Source organism: Telopea speciosissima, chromosome 2 (assembly GCF_018873765.1).
Source record: "Telopea speciosissima isolate NSW1024214 ecotype Mountain lineage chromosome 2, Tspe_v1, whole genome shotgun sequence".
In the NCBI taxonomy this organism is placed as follows: Eukaryota; Viridiplantae; Streptophyta; class Magnoliopsida; order Proteales; family Proteaceae; genus Telopea; species Telopea speciosissima.
In genome coordinates, this window is record NC_057917.1 from 79998656 (window position 1) to 80018142 (window position 19487).

Here is a 19487-nt window from a genome sequence, read left to right on the forward strand (position 1 = left end):
CCGTTTTAAAATAACTTGTGCAACTGTTTTTCTGTAATATAGATTTACATGCACCATGAGGCATAACCCAAATAGAGGAAGCATTAAAAAGTACACACAGATCATTCTTGGGCCAAGTAATATCTAATGAGAATATTCCATGAATGTTAAAAATGTTGGATCAACACCTTCATCCCAATGAAATCAATAGGAATAACTTGAGTTATCTTAGTATCATTGACCTGATTCATATGAGGTAGCTTTAGCAACAAAAGACAAAGTAAAGTTGTGGAAGCTAATACCTCAATGAATTCACTCTCACAAAACATAACAATCATCAGCAATCTCAAAACAAATCAAAATACTATGCTCAAAGAACCTCCTCACAGATCTTGATAAAATACACTTGCGTGCTGTAAAAGTATTTAATTAAAACAATCTATAATTACACTGGCCCTATGTCACAAAGCATTGCAGAGAAATGACCCTTCCATCAAATGCGAATGGCGGAGCCCCAAGATTCTAATCGCTCAAAGATCCATCCTCATCATCTTCATGCTGTGTCACGACCTTCTCTATAAACCTCTTGCGGACTCCATCAATGATGGCCTTTCTCGATGAGTCACTTCCACTCTGACCATCATCTAAAACTGGATCTGACTGGCATAGGACTAGAGCAACACCTGATAATTTAAATAGGTAAAAGCTTAGAATGATCAAGCCAACTGAATAGTAAAAATTCTATATCAGGACTAACAAAAGGATTAGAGAAATTGAGGTAATAGCAATGACAAAAAAGCTCCTGGAAAAATAAAAAATTATGCATGAATATAAGCCCGGGTCTGTGGTCGTGACCAAGAAACAAAGAGTTTCTGTTATTAAACACTTGTGAAATCTAAACAGTTGCTAATCCAAAAACTCTCCACATATACACCAGATTATTGTCTTTACGAGTGCAAACTTGAGCTGCAAAATACCATGGCAAGTGCCAAGAACCACCTTCCTATCCCTCTTTATGTGTTTTATTTGAAAAAACGAAATATCTCACTAAAATCTATTATTCATCACAACAGAAGCATAATACAAAGGTTTGGCAAGAGAACTGTCCAAGGGCTATTCCAAACACTTCCCACATGTGACAATCTACTAACTCTATAAACCAGCACCTACAAAGAAGAAGTGGGGTAGGAACAGTGATAGAGATTGAGAAGAGGGAGAGGGAGCTAGAGGATACTGGGAATAAAATAGCCCATAGTTGGTCTAGCCCCTTCCTTATATAACATTAAGTTAATAAGTCACCCAACTCTTTGTAGGAATCCGAGTAAGATTCCAAGTCTAATTGCAATAAAGCGAAACAAGTAGAAAAGGAAATGACAACTAAACAACTAATCTAGCTATAGTTCAAACACTATTCCACAGTACACCATACACCATAATACCATAACACCCGAGATACACTTTAACACCCCATATTTGTGTGGTTGTTTATGTTAGCCCCTCCATGCAGCATGAGAGACCCTGCAATGCAGGCTTAAAAGACCACACAGGTCATATCAGATTTCCTAAAATCAAGAAACATATTTAATATTCCCCTCAAGAATACAAAGAGTGGTATCTTTCTTCTAAATGGGTCTTTGATCACTTGCAAAGTATCATACGCTTACATATGAGTTTCTGTCTACAGACTGATCCCTTTCAAATTAAATTGTAGTGGCATTATTTCCCCAATACCTCAGAAAACAGAAACATTTTTTAAATATTATTAATTAACAGTTGAGTCAATGGGATAGACAACAGAGGCTACAAAAATATATCATCCATTTCCGAAATTTTAAACATAAATAAGTTTTATCATCCGAGTCAATGGGATAGACAACAGAGGCTACAAAAATATATCATCCATTTCCGAAATTTTAAACATAAATAAGTTTTATCATCCGGCTAATCTTTGGAATTTAGTCTTTACCCAGAAAAACCCCTTAATAATCTATTAACCACCCAAACAAGCTATTAAAACCAAATGGAGTATTGAAGCATCAAAAGGACATGAAAGCCACCACATTAGAACAAAAATGTGAAGTTTTGTAGAATTTCATTAAACCAACATGCTCCTATACAACTCAACTCAACTCAGCCTTATCTCAACTAAATGGGGTCAGCTACTTGGATCCTTTCCCTCCAATCAGCTCTATTCAAAGTCATACTCGTTACAAGGCCTAAGCTCTGCACGTCTTTCCTCACTTCTCCTAGAGTCATTTTAGGCCTACTCCTAGCTCTTTTAGCTCGTTCAATCTGAATCAAATCACTCCTCCGTACTGAAGCACCTAAAGGCCTCCGTTGCACATGTCCATACCACCTCAAACGACTTTCTTGCACTTTATCATGCATCAAAGCTACTCCTAAATTAACTGTAAGTTGTTCATTCCTTATTTTATCCTTTTTAGTTTTATCACTCATCCATATCAAAATCCTCATCTCAGCTACACTAAGTTTATCTATATGTTGTTTCTTTACTGTCCAACATTCAGCTGCACACATCATTGTCGGCATATGAGTGTCCAATAAAAATTTCCTTTAGTTTTAAAGAAATTCGTCGATCACACAACACTTTGGACACACCTCGCCACTTCATCCATCCTATTTTAATTATTTGTGCAGCATCATCTTCTATTTCTCCTTTTTTTTTTTATTTTTTATAATTGAGTCCAGATACCTAAAATATTCACTTTGCGTTATCTCTCTATCATCAATTTTCACCACCTCATTATTAGTTCTATTATTGCTAAAGTTACACACCATATTCCCTGTTTTTGTTCTACTTATCTTAAAACCTTTTGATTACAAAGTTGATCTCCATGATTCCAACTTGACATTTATCACTGCTTTTGTTTCATCCACCAAAACAATATCATCAGCAAAAAACATACACCAAAGGATCTGACCTTGAATGTCTATAGTCAATTGAAATTGGGAATTCGCTACCTTGACCCCCCCACAGTTCTTATACTAGTCACCACACCATTATACCTACCTTTAACTATGTCCACAATTCACATATTTACTCGAGACACTTATCTTCTCTAATATTGACCAAATTAACCCTCTACAAACTCTATCAAAAGCTTTTTCTAGGTCAATAAGACCATATGGAGATCCTTCTTACATTCTCTAAATCTTCCCATAAGTCTCCTAAGTAAATAAATAGTTTTTGTAGTTGATCTTCCCGGCATAAAACCAAATTGGTTATCCGTAATATTAGTTTCTTGTCTTAGGCAAGTTTCAATTACTCTTTCCCATAATTTCATAGTATTACTCATAAGTTTTATACCTCTATAGTTGTTACAGCTATGAATATCACCTTTGATTTTATAAAGTGGAACCACAATGCTTCTCCTCCATTCATCTGACATTTTTCTTGTGCTCATAACCTTATTAAACAATTTAGTTAGCCAAGATCATAGTTGTCATGGCGTCTAGCTGACCCAAGGCGTTGGAGAGGGTCCAAATTAAAGGCGACACCAAGGCGCCTGGATGCCTAGGCGACGACAACTATGGCCAAGATAATCCACAGATTCCTAAGTTCTTCCACACCTATATTGGAACCCCATCTGAACCTGTTTTCTTACCTATTTTCATCCTTCTTAAAGCTTTATTTACTTCAGGCACCCTAATCATTTGTATATAACTAAGACTTTTGGTTTCTTGATGGTGACTACAACCTTCTAAAACACTATAACTTGAATTGTCTACATTTAGTAAGTTGTAGAAATAGTTTTTCCATCTATCTTTAATATCCTCATCACTTATTAATACTTTGTCATCTTCACATTTAATGCATCTAACATGGTTGAAACCAACATGATCCTCTAGAACTAAAATTTCATCTGTAGGATGTACCTTGAGACATTAGTGAATGTAATGAGCATAGAAGTGGAGAATGAGTGTAGGAGGTTGGTTTACATTAATGGAGTTTTAGTCAAAAGTTCAGTGTCACTTGGCTGTATACAGAGGAGCATCAGATTTCTTTAGGTTGATATTTTTGATGATGTCATTAATTACTATTTCCTTTGAGAGGGTGTTATGCATGCAGTGCTGTGTGAAAAGACATAAAACAAAGCGATAGAGGGTTGTGTGTATTATGTATTTCTTTTGTCTTGTCAACGTGATGTGAGCGATAGAGGGAAGAAAATAGGGATTTGGGATGAAGAAGGAGAAATTGTGTCATACTTTGTACAAAAGATGGTTTTGACATGGGTAGAGGTGTCCAGGGGCCCCAGGCTCTGAACTGTGCGCCAAATGCTGAAGGCATGCTTCCAGCACAGTTTCGATCACCCAACGGATGTACCAATCAGATAAAATAGAATTAATAAAAGAGAGAGGGAAGGTCCTAATTTTCAATCTCAAGTAAATAATTGATGAAATTCAATTCAGATCAGCTCTAAGAGTCTTCAATTATTAATGAAAAACCACAGCCCATCCACCTCTTTCAGAAAATACAACTAATAAAGACAGAAACTAAACAATCAATCAATACCTACACAACAGATAAGTTCTTGACACTTTTGAGGGCAAATAGAAACAAGTTTTTTTTAATGGCGAAATAGGAATATTTCACAGAAATGGACTTCGAATAATCAAAACCATTCTTATTACCTAAATCAAAATCATATTATTTACAGACTCGATCTCAAAGTCTCATAAGAAAAAACAAATAGAATACAGTGGTGACTGGTCCAGGACAACCCTAAGGCAAAGTCAAGTAAAAATTTCAAACCGTCGGTTAAATAAGTAAAATTTGTCCACCATAAAACCTCAAATAAATTGACAAAACCCAAGAAATGCAATGTAAACAGAATAATGAAACTAAAAAGGAAAACATTGATCAAATAAATACCTTCAGGTGTGCACCTTCGACCAAAATGATGCAAGCCAACATATGTTGCTTTGACAGCACCATTATTGTACACCAGTAGGGTAGGAAGATTACGGTCTGGGTAGTTTGGAATACAATCCGTAGAAATTATCTTAACAAACTTTGTTGCTGGATATCTTGCAGCCAGTTCTTCCAGACAAGGCATAAGTTGACCACATTCTGGAATTCTGCCAGAAATTATGACAAAAATCAATACAAAGGCAGCTGACACAGTAAGCATACATAGACATTAATAATATCTAGAAAGCAGGAAAGAATCAATGGAGTCAATTTGACATGCTTGAGTTGTAACTACTAACTCAAGATGCTCCACCATCATGCTTAAGTATAAGTCTCTCAACGATTTAAAAAAAATGAGTACATATCTGTATAATTGTTCATTATGCAAACTGATTCATAATATGTGTGTGTATATATCATTTATAGATAATTTTCTTGAACAAAGAATAAAAGAAAATAGTAACCTGTACACTCATGATGTTGTACCATTGTAGGCAGCCCACATATGGACCGTTTACATAAAAAACCAACTTTTCCCAACTCAGAAGTCAGAACATAGTATGTAACAAATCATTAAAATTAAGCAGAGAGAGTTTCAATCACACAATAATCAAATGATGAGAAAGATGCAAACTATCAAACATTACCCTTCCTTAAACAGAAATACGACAACCCAAACATCTGGTGGAGCCTGTGAAACCTCCCGAACAAAATCTGATCCTGAAATTGGAATCACTGATCCAAACCTTGAAACTCTACATGTTTCTCTCATCTCTGCCAGCCTCTTCTTCCTTTTAAACACAATCAAAAACTATAATTTTCAAAATGAAAAAAAAAGAAGCAGAAGAAATTCTAAATTGCTTCTTTTTTATTTTGGTTGGGGAGGGGGGGGGGAGGCAAGGGGAGGGAGAGACTGAATTTATAATATGAACCTGTATTCTTCAAGGAACTGGTAGTCATCAAGAGCGGCATCGTCTTCAAGATCTTCAAGCTCTTCTTCAGTTTTCTCATCGATCCAAGCCTTGTCTTTGGGCTTTAAGTCTTCATCTTGAGCGGGAACAAAGATAGGGGGTCTGAAAGGAGCTGGCTTGGGAGGTAGATTACCTAGTTTTCTCTGTATATCGTCCCACTGTGTAGATGCTCCTTCAACATCCTTATAAACAAAATGATAGTCTGCCATTGACAGATAGGTTGAGAGCTTATTTTAAGTTTCTTACTCTCAGTTCAAGAAGGTGTCCACAAATATGCACCACTGCTGAGCACACAGCATCAACACTTTCTTATAACTTTGTTCTGGGTCAAACCTGAACACCTACACCAAAATCCATTGCGATTGAAAATGTTGATATTCTGTTGAATCTCAAACCTGTTATCAGAACCTCAACACAATCCAACAGTTAGATGTTCAGTAATCAGTGACTGAAGTTCGACACATGATGCTGTCAAACAGAGCTATCGCATATACACAAACAGGATGACAAAATTATCAGGATTACTTAAAAAGATTAAAGAGCATAAATTAATAAGCAATAAAACAGTTCTGATATTACCTCATGATCATGAAGAACTGGGGCTGGGTATCGCAGGAACTGGTATGCAATGGGGAAGAAGAAAATAAAGAAAAAAAGAAGAGAAGTAGAAAATATATGTTCAAGTCTGCCACTTGAACTGCAGAGCAGGCCTCCCACCTAACTCCAGTCTAGACTCCCCCTAGGGTTTCTGCGTCCCACTGACCTGCCTCTCTCAGTCACAGCATAATGCAAGAGAAATTCTATGACATATATGACATGCCTCTCTCAATCACAGCATAATGCAAGAAGGATCTCCATATTGTCTTTATTGATCTGGAAAAAGCCTATGACCGAGTCCCTAGAGATTTAATCCGGCAGGTTCTAGTGAAGAAAGGGGTGTCGAGTAAATATGTGGATATAATTAAAGATATGTATGATGGCATGGTGACTAGCGTGAGATCTGTGGGAGGTCAGTGCAAGAAATTTTCAATTACAATTGGGTTACATTAGGGATCACCCTTATGCCCTTATCTATTTGCGCTTATCATGGACGACCTAACCATAAACATTCAAGACGAGGTCCTATGGTGTATGCTCTTCGCCGATGATATCATTTTGGTGGATGAGACAAAAACAGGGATTAACGCTAAACTAAAGCTATAGAGATCAACCTTGGAAACAAGAGGCTTTAAGAATAGTAGAACGAAGACAGAGTATATGATGTGTAATGTTAGTCACACTATGATGGATGCTAACTTGGTGCGAATTGAGGAAAGAGAGTTACCACAAAGTAACTATTTTAGATATCTAGGGTCAATCATCAATAAGGAAGGTGACATAGAGGATGATGTTTCACATAGAATTAAAGTGAGATGGATGAAGTGGAGAGGTGCGTCCGGAGTGCTGTGTGACCAACGTATCCCTTTGAAGCTTAAAGGAAAGCTCTATAGGTCTGTTGTACGGCCGGCTATGATGTATGAGGCAGATTGTTGGGCAGTTAAGAAGTGTCATGTTGAGAAGTTAGGTGTAGCTGAGATGAGGATGTTAAGATGGATGTGCGAAAAAACTAAGAAGGATAAAGTAAGTAATGAACGTATCAGAGCTTACTTGGGAGTTGCCCCAATCAATGACAAGCTTTGTGAGAGTCATTTGATGTGGTATGGTCATGTTCAACGGAGGCCTATGCCCCAGTAAGGAGTGATTTGGTTATGATTGAAGGACCTAAAAGAGCTAGGGGCAGGCCTAAAATGACCATAGAAGAAGTTGTGACGAAGGACATGCATAGTCTAGGCCTTGTACCAAGTATGACCTCGGATAGAGCCTATTGGAGGGCAAGGATCCATGTTACGGACCCCATTTAAATGAGATTTTCCTGACTTGCTGGGTTGTGCCTCTTTCCTATTACGTTCATTTTTCTTTCCTTTTATGGTCCGTCACTCATTTGTCATTTTTCCATTTTTCATTTCTCATCTTATTTCCCATCTCTTCATTCCCCTTTTTTTTTGGTCTAGACCTCAGTTTTCCTTACTTTGTTTTGTTTGGATCCATGTAGCCGACCCCATTAAGTTGGGATAAGGCTGAGTTTGTTGTTGTATATAGTACTCAAACTCGAATTATATTTCATATTCCTATTGAATGTAACTTATAGTCTCCAACGGTAAGGACTTGGATTTTCTACTCCTAGTTGGATTCTGATACTTGCTCTAAATCAATAAACTATTTATATTTCAAAATTTAATTAAAGTAAACCCATAGAACCATGGTATTTGGAGAAAAGTTATCATTATATTTATTGGTCTAGTTGGGCAGAAAAAAAAATTTTGGTTTCATTTCCTCAAACAACCAGCCTGCCATCTACACAAGAATAAATGGGGTTTCCCAAACATAGTTGTCAAGGGTCGCCTAGATGTCCAGGCGCCTTGGGCGCTTTGGTCACCTAGTTGGTGTCACCTTGATTTTGGGCCTTCTACATCGCCTTGTGTCGCCTAGATGCCGTGACAACTATGTTCCCAAAAAGAACCTGCTAGTTCTTAATCATCAAAAGATCATGAGTTGTTCTACTTCTCTTATTTGTCTTTAAATCCTTCTACTTATGGAAATAGATATTAGCAATAAAGAGAATCAAGATAGTTTGGCTACCATAAAATATATCTGGTGCAACTTTGTTGGATGGAATTAAAATCTTGTCTGCATACATGGGAGAGATCTAGGATTAGAGTTTTCCCATAGTACAGTCATGTTTGACTGGATTTGAATCAAATTTAGTCATATCCACCAGTTATCATGTAAAATCCAACAGTGCAACTTAGTGAGTTGGCATCATGTGCAACCAAAAGCCAGTTCTGTAAGTGTAGAAGGACCAAACCAAATCAATCATAAATCTAAACGCCTCAAACAAATCACTGTGAACTCTACAGTAATGTTCATCCAAAACAAACACAAGCTCTTCAAATGCTGGGTCACTAAACCAAGAGGTTGCATTGGGGTCACCGTTGTCCAAGTTGAGCCCTGACTAAGCTAATACTCGAGTCAGATCCAAATCCAAATCCACAACCATTTATACTTTTCTGCCAAAACATTTGAATCAACCAAAAGCAAGACTGAAACGATGATAAATCACGTTGAACATTCCAAACTCAACCTGGGAGATGTGGGCTTGTCAAATTCCTCAGAAAAATTTAACGTAAGCTAAGCTGGATCAGATTTGTTAATTTTCCACTTACAAGATTCGTTCATGCTTGGGCGAACTAGGTAGATCGAGACTAGTTCAATCCCGGTAGAGGTATTTGCAGTTCAAGAGCCTATTGGTTTAGGGAGATCCAATCTTCAACTAAGCCTTTCAATATGGCCACGGATAAATCTATCCTTGCCTAAATTTTCAAAAGTAAATGTACAACAATCAAATTAACTACCACTGTTAGAAGATACATTTAAAACCCAAAAAGATTTCTTTCTGTTCAACAATGGAAGCAACCCCTCGAATTTTCACAAACACAAGCACAGAGATAGCGAGAGGACTTACCAGGTGTTGCGAAAGTGATTTGCAGAATTGTAGAGACAGATGCAGTGGGAGATACGATTAAATGGTAAACAAAGCCGTTAGTGCCGGAAAGGTTCTAGAGACCGCATCGTTCATCGACTAGCAAGGCAGCAACCGACCGAGGTCGGCTCAGGTTCACGTACGAGAACCATCTCGCACGCTCCTGACCCAACATGATGGAATCCACAAAGTGGGTAACCGGGTGCCGGGTCACCGGCTCAAAGGTCCAGATAAAATGCATTTACTTTACAGCCCCATTTAAGAAGGGCTTCCTTCTAAGGGTCTGCATGCTGGTAACCTTTCAAAAAATTATTTCTGGTGTTTTTTCTGTTTCTAGGGTACAAATGAGCAGATCTTGTATATGAGTTTTGGTCTGTATTCTTATTTTTGTTTTTAAACGAACTGAGTAATAAAAATGGTTTTGACACGCTTTTGAGAAACACAACAAATAAACTTTGAAAAAACACAAATACAAATTGAAAGCAAACATGTGCATGATACAGACTCAATATTCACGAATCACCACCGCCACCCACCTCCTCCACTGCCACCGTCGCTGCCACTACCTCCACCTCCATCACCACCACTACCACTACCAACATCTCCACACGATGAAGAGAAGGATTTCCAACTCGGTGGTATGCATCCATCCTCGTCCTCCGAACAGAACCTTAGCCACATGTTGAGCTATGGGGGTGCATCCATCATCTTCTAGCACATCCTTGTGTTGCAAAGGAGCCGTATCCCTATAGTAAGTCGGATTCAACTCATCTCTAGGGAGCCCAGTGCCCAGGGGGTGTCTAGGGGAGCATCCGACAGCATTAGGCCATTGGGGTGCATTGGGATGTGTGTCAACTACACATCCCCACACGCTCAACGGCCCAGTGCCATCGAATGCCTCCCTGGGCAGTCCCTAGGCACTGGGGCCTAGAGAGGAGCTCAATGCCAGCAACCGTTAGACTACTCCCGAATTTGACTCCTCTCCTTGGAGTGCACCAACCCAATGAGGTCCAATGAGCATCCAGCGGCTAGGCTGGCTGGCACACACCCCTGAGTGTGTGACGAGATGTGTGCCAGGCAGCCTAGCCATCGGATGCCTCCAAGGAGAGGAACCCGACACAACTACTCCCTCTCCCTTGGTTCGAAAGGTTTGATACACCTACTCGGCTATTCCCAATTCCCATTCCCTGTTCCGAGCCCGATTCCTCAAAGGGTGATCTAAACGGCTGACATGCACGATGTTAGTGGTGTGCAAACAAGCAGCTTTATTGTGAAACTAGGATTGGGCTCCTCTGCTTGGAGGGCATCGTCCAATGAGGCATCCAACGGCTAGGCTGTGTCGCATATATCCTGATGTTTAACTAGGTACATACAGGGATACGTGTGGTACAACCCAGCCGTCAGATGCCTCATTGGGCGATGTCCTCCAAGCAGAGGAGCCGAATCCCTTACCGGCTAAATGGAACTTTGTCCACTCTAATTAACCTCGGTATCTTAAGCCGGAGAAGAGCAAGACTAATCGAAGGACAGGGCCCGTGGGACGTCGAACCAAAGACTAGTGCAAGTGAGAGGTAAGCGAATCTCAGGTGCGACTCTACTTTCTGTTGGTTTTCTCTGTATATCTCTCTCTTCTGATCGACCCAGAAGAAAACCCACTTCTTTTATTTTCACCTGATCGACATGATTTCCTCTCCTCTACTCCCATCTGAAACTTCCAATAGTTTTGAACTATTTACCTTTAGTTTTGTTCATATTTTTTTTCTTCTGAGTCTACCCAACCTCCTATTTTCTTCTATAAATCATGTTTCCTTGATAACCCTACACCTTTTCTCATATTTTCCGTGGGTACCTTTTCTTTCTTTATGTCTTACTTCTATATCTGAACTTTGTAGCTGCTATGGTTCTCTGTTGTTTCCATAAATTTTTGTTTATTTATTTCGATTTCTTTGGCCTAAGAATAATGCTGGGTACTTTGTAATCTGAATGTGTATTTTGAATGAGAAAAATTGAATTCGTTTCGGGATTTTATCCCTTATGAGTTCTGATGGAATGTCTATCGCTGCTTTTGCTGGGATTTTAGGTGGGGGGGGTGTTTGTTTGGGGTTTTAGGTACTTGAGTGAGTTCAATATTTTTTTTTCTTTCTCCTTTGGTTGGTTTCCTCCCTGATTAGGCAAGGAAGAACAGAAAAGGTTTTTAGTGGGTTGTCCTGTTCCATTTTAAACCAAAGCCCTTTTAATTGTATATAATATAATTTTACTTTCTTGAACCCAATCCATCAAACCGTGCAAACCTGTGGTTTCAAGTGGTTCTGTCACTCACTGGATAGTTTGATTTTCAGAATTGTGATATTGCATAGCTACCATCACCTCAGTAATATGATACTTTACTTTTCCCTTTGTTTGATAGCATTGCAAGTGCTGTTCACATCCTGTTCTAAAGCCTCTTTGAGCATTCTATTTGATTCAACACTACAAATGAACTGATTTCATTTTCCGAACGTCACTCCTCCAAAATGACTCACTTTGGCATCAATCCAAACCCTTTTGGTTGTTAACAGATCTTTTTTTTCGTTCCCTCCTGTATAATTTTTCTTTTGTTTGGCTGTTAATCTGAGTCCTACATGTTGAGCCACCTTATCTAAGTGGAGTACAATTACCTTTCATTTGCCATATGGGTCTCTGAATGCTTCTCATAGGCCCATTTTGCTTAGTTGGGGGGGGGGGGGGGGAGGGAGGGGTTGGGGTGGGAGAGTTTGGGATCTCCCACATTAAGTGGGGGGAAATTTAGCATTTTCGCACCCCATTGCTTGTTTGGATAGCTTGGGAAAATTACAGTATACCACCCATGGCATGTTTGGATATTCAATCTCCTGTCTAAATTCTAGCTTGAAAGGGGCAAATCTCTGTGATTAGCTTGAAGATGGAAAACCCATTCCCATCTCCTTCCCATTATGTGCAGTTTTGAGAGCCTTCTTCACTGGATTCACAGTGCTTTGTATTTGTGTTTTGATCACAATGTGCTGCTCTGAGCTCCTCATGGGCTTGGTGTCTAAAACTGATTTGCAGAAGACAACCTCGTCCCAGAGAAATGATCTTCACCAAACACACCACTTTCCGTTTCTCTCACTGCTTTCAGGAAATCTCTACTGAGAATCCAAATACAGAGAAAAGAAAGAAATGCCAGCAAAATTATGTCAATTGCCGAACAAATGACATGTATGGAAATAATGACAGAAACACATCAGTCTTTATTCAGTGAGGAAAAGAATAGTAATGTAGGGAATCCTGGCCATTATTTTGATTATAAACATTAACATTCCTTTACACTACCCAGAACCCAAACCTAACTTCGTTTGGTGGTCAAAGAACTACCAAAGAACAAGCCAAAAGATACTCAATACCCATAACTTCTTAAATTCATTAGTCAAAAAGTTTCAGTTGGAATTTTTTTTCAAAGGCAGACCAAAGCAAAGTCTTATATCACGATCAACAGACTTGTAGTGATATCTCATCCCTGCAATCCAGGAAATATAATAGCTGAAAATCTGGGACAAAACTAACCAATAGAAAAGGAAAATGGCCAATGCCTCTCTTTACACCAAACAGGCATAAACCCTGTAGGTACTTTACGTTCGTGTAAATGTGGCTATGAATATCCATCATGGTCCGATATCTGAGATTCTCTAACTTCTGTGAAGTGATTCAGAAGTGCATAAAGAATGCGGAAATTCTCCTTGACAACATGAGTCAACCGGGTGCTTAGAATTAGGGTTCCGAAGAGCAGCTTTTGCCATTGAAGTGAGAGAAAGTAAGTGCATGAACAATAACGGTAGGAAGCCCTAAAATCGGGAGTCTCAGAGCTTCATGTAGAGAGGTGGAGATGAAGGAGTTTAGGGTTGCCTTTTCCCACAGAAGGGTTCATAGATAAATGACCCTAGGAGTTTCAATCTTCAGTTCATCACTGCCGAAGTCTCGAGAATAGAGAGGGGATCTGGAGATCACAACACTACTACTGATCTCTCGCTGGAGACTGAGTTGTCTCCGGAGATTGCACTGATCATTGTAGAGAGTGTAACCCGACTGTTGCAGACTTCTCATCTTCTCCGCAATAATCCTACCGAAATTGGTGGTATTTTGAGAGGGGTGGGATGGAGAAGACACGGAAGTACAGTAAAGTCTAACAGTCTAACCACTAATTGGATGTTTCGTGTCAACTTAGTCATTGGAAGACTCCAAATGAAAGGTTTTAATGCTTGGTGATCAACTTTGAACAATCTGTAGCACATAGAAACCACATAAAGCGAAGGAGAATGTGACTAGTGCTTGTATTGACTCACCGTGGGAGGCCAAGGTCAAAATGCGAGGTGTTCCATAACCACTTTGACTAGATTGTAAAATTGATGTTGAGAGACTAGATACAAGTATGGACTTGTATCCCAGTCAAGCTAAATTGTCTAAGGTGACAGTCTGGAGTGGTTAATTAACTTTATAAAATCAATTTAGCTACAACAGAACGGAAAACTGTATTTAAGTTTTTAAACCACATATTTCATTGAGGGAAAATATAAGTTTGTTAAGTTCAGTTCTGGAAATTTGGCATAGTCATAACAATTCTCTTCAGTGAGTCTCTATTCAGTTTTTTCTTGGCCTTCCAGATTTTCAGTGAATAGAATATTAGATGTAAAAGTCATTTGGAAACAAATAGATGAGTAAACTGTTTTTTGTCCCAATCTCTCCATCCTTATTGTTTTGATGTGGATGTTTGAAGTTGGCTATCAAAAGAGAAAGGTTTTGAGACTTTCTTTTCATTTTAGGCGATTTTAAATATTTCTAGAACTATAAATGTAGTCCTAGATTGGTTGGAGACCAACTAGAAGCCAATAACCAGGATCTTGATGGTAAGGTTGGGTCAAGTTAATGTAAGGGAGTCTATCAGTGAAGGTCTTGTTAAGTTTTAATGGTTGGAAATGAGCTGGAATGGAATTGCAGCAATCTAGGGTTAGGGTTTTGGTTTTTTGAAAAGGTAATAATGGTGGAATTTGGGGTTTAGGATAGGAAATTGGGGCAGGGGTTTGGATCGAGTTCTCCTTAGGGTGAGAGGGAAATTCAATCCAAATATGGTGGTATTTTGATGGCTGGTTTGGTCTGGGCAGAATTTGGGTTATGGGAATGATGTTTAGAGATGGAGGGGATGTTAGGGTTTGGTGGTTTAGAGGATTAGAAGAAGAAAGGTTAGGGTTGGGATGAATCAAACTCACTGTTGTTGCAGAATTCCCTTGGCAACAGCTTGTTTGATTGAGAAACTTGAATAAAAATTGAATCTTTAACTAGAACTTGAAGGAAAGCTTCAAAAGAACCACCCGGACTTCACACCGCAAGGTGTGGATTGGAGTTAACACAAGACAAAATTGCAGAGCAGCTTCAAGAGTTGTAAAAATTTCAGAGGTAATGTGCCCTCTCCCACGATTTTATTTGCTTATAAAATGGCCATAGGCCTTACCCTAACTAGCCTAGGAGAAGGAATGGTCCCCCCCCCCCTAGCCGAGCTCTAATTACAATGCTCCCAAGTCATGTGACTAACTTAAGTTGGTCACATGACACTTAAATAAAAACAAAAAATAAGAGACTAATTAAGTTGGACCACTGGTTCAACCAGTTTTGGACCGGTTCAACTTATTACAAGAAAAATAAACTAAGTATGGAAACTACTAACTACTAGTACTGCAATTACTACTAATACTACTTGGACAGCTTCTTGCGGATGTAGTGCTTCAGTTCTGCATCAATAGGTCCACAGCTTATACAAAATGCTCAATTTTGACAAAATGTTGAAGCAATCTCACGATGTTGAAATGTCATTTGAATTTCCAGCTGGAGTGAAATTGGTTCTGAACCAGAGACTCAAAACTGTGAAATTATTAATATCTTTTGGGAAGGGGAACTGTGGCATTGCCTTAAATTCTTAGCCCATGAAAGGAAACATATGCCTTCTAGTGAATATTGTTATCAAATAAATGTTCACTAAGGCCCATTTACATATCATGGAGGTTTAGCTATTTTTCTAGGTCCCATGAAAAAATATCATACAGGAAAATCATTATGGATCTCACCAGGAACTGACTTCTTACTTTCCTTGATTAACTTATTTTTGTTGGCGACAGCTATCGTCTGATTTGAAATGAGTAGTTTTGTCTTGGGGAATAATTGGGGCTCGAAACTAAGCTCAAAGTGAGGATCATTTTAATGTATAGGAGAATCAATTCATTCTTCTGTCATATACATGGAAATTTAGCTTGTGGAGGATGGGTTTCAGTGATCATTTTTAATGAATTTTAGCTTTGATTCCATTAAATTTTCAGTAAAATCATCTGTGGAAGTAGGGTATATGTTCAGATTGTTGTTGCTTAATTGATAAATTGATGTGACTTCTTGAAACTTTATGAAGCGAGAAGGAGATTATGTTCCTTATTATTATTATTTTTTTTGGGTGAAAACAAGTATGTAGCATATTTGGAGCTTCATTCTTATGTGCTATTACCAACTTATACAGAAAATAGTTCACATAAGTTGATAAACAAATGGAGACTGATTAGAAACCTATGAAAGGTGTGAAACCTTTGACCCCCATAGTCCCAACACAGTATTGCATCCTGGAAGAATGCATGATGGACATCCCTCATGCAGGAAAGATTGCAAAGATTCTGTTGAAGTGGTGTGCAGCTCGCCATAGTCCAGGGCACTGGTTTGGGTAAGCTTTTCCCGATCACACATTAGATTGTGCAGAAAAATTGACTATGGGGGATTGGCAAGATTTACACACCCGTATACCAGCACACCACAACTCCTGGTGTCAATGTTTAAATTCCGGAGTGATTATGAGCCTTTAAAAAGTTTGTATGGTTCAACCATTGATCCATTCTGCCCAGATCAATTCTACTTCTGTTTTGAGAGGTATAATAGGTTTCTAACTTGATCAAACCCAGAACCATCTCCAGGTCAACTGGTTAATCTCACACCTAGCACTTTAGCAGGTTGCATATCCTACTGGGATTAAGGAAATGAAATAGTTTCTAGGGTAGTATATGCTTTTATACTCATATATAGTCATATCTGTGTATTTCTAGTCTCTACCTGAGTAGGTATATATGGTGACATGGTGGTTCAAATTAAACCATGTCAAATTATCTCAGATTCCCCTGTATATCTGTAAGACTGTAATTGAATTTTTAAGGACCAGTTTTGGAAGCTTGGTAGACATTCTAAAACCTTCAAAAACATTTCCTGAAAAATGATCTACTGAATTGGTTTCCAAAAGCATTGCCACCTTAACATCTACAACAAAATTAGGTCTAAAAGTGCTGTAAAATGAGTAATTGCTTATGTTAGATGGTACATAATAGCATCCACTATATATATGTGTGTGTGTGTGTGTGGAAGAAACCCTGTACAACTGGCAGATTAAGTATCAACAAAACTAATGAAACTCTAGCTATAGAGGATAGGCTCTTAACCGAGTTGTTTAACTAGCAATTTATATATGTTCTTTAGTTCCAAAATGAAAAAACACGAGGGAATAAGCGGAGTTGATGAACAAGCATGAAGTTCTCCTTTGCAGCTTCTGGTCTAGACATAGTCTTCTCAATCCCAGGAGCATTTCAATTTGTTTGTCAGAAACACAATAAACCATGCTCAATCCTCTGATGTTTTCTTTGAGCATGCAAATGCCCATTTTCCTTTTTCTTCTGCCCACCACCTATATTTTGTTATCTCATCCAGAACCAGTCTTGTAAAATAAAACCTCGTTATGGTTAAATGAGTTAGACCTTAGAGGTAACAGGACAGAGTTGATTGCACTTTGAGATTAAATTATATTCATATAATATGCTTTCTGATTTCCCCAAGTTATAACACTATGAAATATAGAAAAAATTTCTTCATTATTGATATTCTTTGTAACATATCACTTGGTTATATTGAACCAAAATGAGGTTTTTCAATTAATTCAAAGGGAATGTGGCATTTGGGAGGGGTGGTACTGGTTTCAGGAGGTTTTGAAATTGATTGACACGCTGCGTCCGAGGATCGCCTTTATCTACCGTGAAGGGAATAGAGCAGCGGATTTCTTGACAAACTTGGCTTGTGACTTGGCGACAGACAGTACTAATCTTGGGGTCACTCGGCTTTCTACAAACCTGCGGTAGATTATCCGAGAAGATGCGATGGGTCTCCCTGTGATACGAAAATAGTATATATGTTTATTTTTGGTGACTTTGTAGGGGGCGTTGGGGTAGATTTTTTCCTATGAGTGATAAGAGTTCTTTGTTTATTGCTGGGAAGGGGTAAGGCGGGATGTCCCCTCTGTATTCAATTATTCTTTGAGATTTTCTAATAAAACCGTAGGGGCTGACCAGGGTCCTAGATAATATTCGGGCCCAAAAAAAAAAAAAAAAAAAATTTTAATTCAAACAATAAATGAGTCATTTGAAGCTGAAAGAGCCACATGAAATAGTTGCTTGGAGGGGGGAATGTGATGCTACCGAATTCCGTCTGTCAGATTACTTGGATCAAAAGTGCAGGGTCTCCAGCTTCCATAAGTTTAAACTGTGTGTGTGTCTGTGTGTGTGTGTGTGATGGTGAGGGGTTGCGGGGTGGGTGGGAATGCATGCTTATGTAAATACGTACAAGTCACAAAACTGAAACAAATCATGAAGTAAGTATGGAACAGATCCAGAATGAGTGTCAGCTGCTATAAATATTTACTTCTCCCCAAGTGCTTGAAGCTAGTGGATCAAATGAAATGATGCTTGTACTCTACTAACTTCTAATTTTCAAAACCTCCATTCCTTATTCCTTTGTTCTTCTTCTACCGTCTCATAGTTTGCAGCTATGCATGTCAAGGTTAAACTAATCCATATTAAACACTTCAGAAAGGTTTTCTTACAAGTTTAAAAAATTGGAAGCTACTAGTTGTAGTAGAATCTTATTATCTCCAATTCGCTGTCCGCTCCAATTCTTCATATAGGAGTAGAAATGACCACCCTACCCCCTGCCCTATCACACTGCCCAAGGTGGGGTAGGGTGGTCATTTTTGCTCCTATGTGAGGAATTGGAGGGAATTGGAGCGGGCAGCGAATTGGAGGTGATAAAATTTATTTTACTTGTAAGTGGCGGCAAAAGAAACCCTAGCCCTAATTAGGGTTTTAGGTTCAAATTGTTGTGGTAGAGGGTTAATTCAACTATTCAAGTATATTAAAAATCCAGAGGAGAAAGAGAAGTGGAAGTTTTCTATATTGAGGAAATCAGAAAATAAATATTCTATAGTAGAATTTAAACAAGTTTATGATGTTTCCCTTTTAAGAAATTTGGGGGCAAAGCCTTCAATTTCTACACTAGCACTTGGAGATGTTTACAAAAGGGCTAATTGGCACATGAGAACAATTGAAACATGCATGAACCACAAATTCACAATTGAAGCTAACTGCCTAACATGTCTTTGTCATCTTTGCCATGACCTAAGCGATGAAAACCGTACCTGTATGAGCGTGTCTTCTCCCTCAACGTTTTAGGGTCAAAACATAAGAAATTGTTACAGTTGAGAGTCTTAATTTTTTTTTTTTTAAAGAATTGTATTTTGTGGGTGTCAATAGCGAGTCATCATTGACTGTATTAAAGTAAAAGGGAATCTTCATTTTCATGAGGGTGCTTTCACATGAAGCGAAATGGACAGATGGAGAAAGGAGAAATTATCATCCACCATTGGTGGAAGAAAAGTACACCATTTAGGGTTATTATTCCTCTGTTTTTTACTATACAAAGTCGATAATGCCATCCTCACTATTTTCGATGCCGATCTCAAGATATCTAGACCCAACGGCAAAGGAACTCTTCATTCGGCATGGGTGAAGGAAACTGCTGGATTTGTTGTATTATTTTTTCTTTTTTTGGGTGGATAGAATTCTTTAAGCAAACGGCAGAGAGGAGTCCACCAATGAGTTGCGATGGAACGATTTATATATGAGATGAC

At 38.6% G+C, this 19487-nt stretch overlaps 1 protein-coding gene across 1 annotated transcript; it reads right to left on the bottom strand.

The window, feature by feature from the left end:
• Positions 1-313: 313 nt before the first annotated feature.
• Positions 314-6233, bottom strand: LOC122649462 (phosducin-like protein 3). Its single transcript, XM_043842636.1, has 4 exons — positions 5845-6233; positions 5560-5703; positions 4874-5079; positions 314-662 (listed from the first exon to the last, which is right to left on the bottom strand). Exons 1-4 carry the CDS (start codon positions 6090-6092, stop codon positions 502-504), a joined length of 759 nt encoding a protein of 252 aa, XP_043698571.1. The 5' UTR covers positions 6093-6233; the 3' UTR covers positions 314-501.
• Between the last annotated feature and the right edge of the window lie 13254 nt (positions 6234-19487).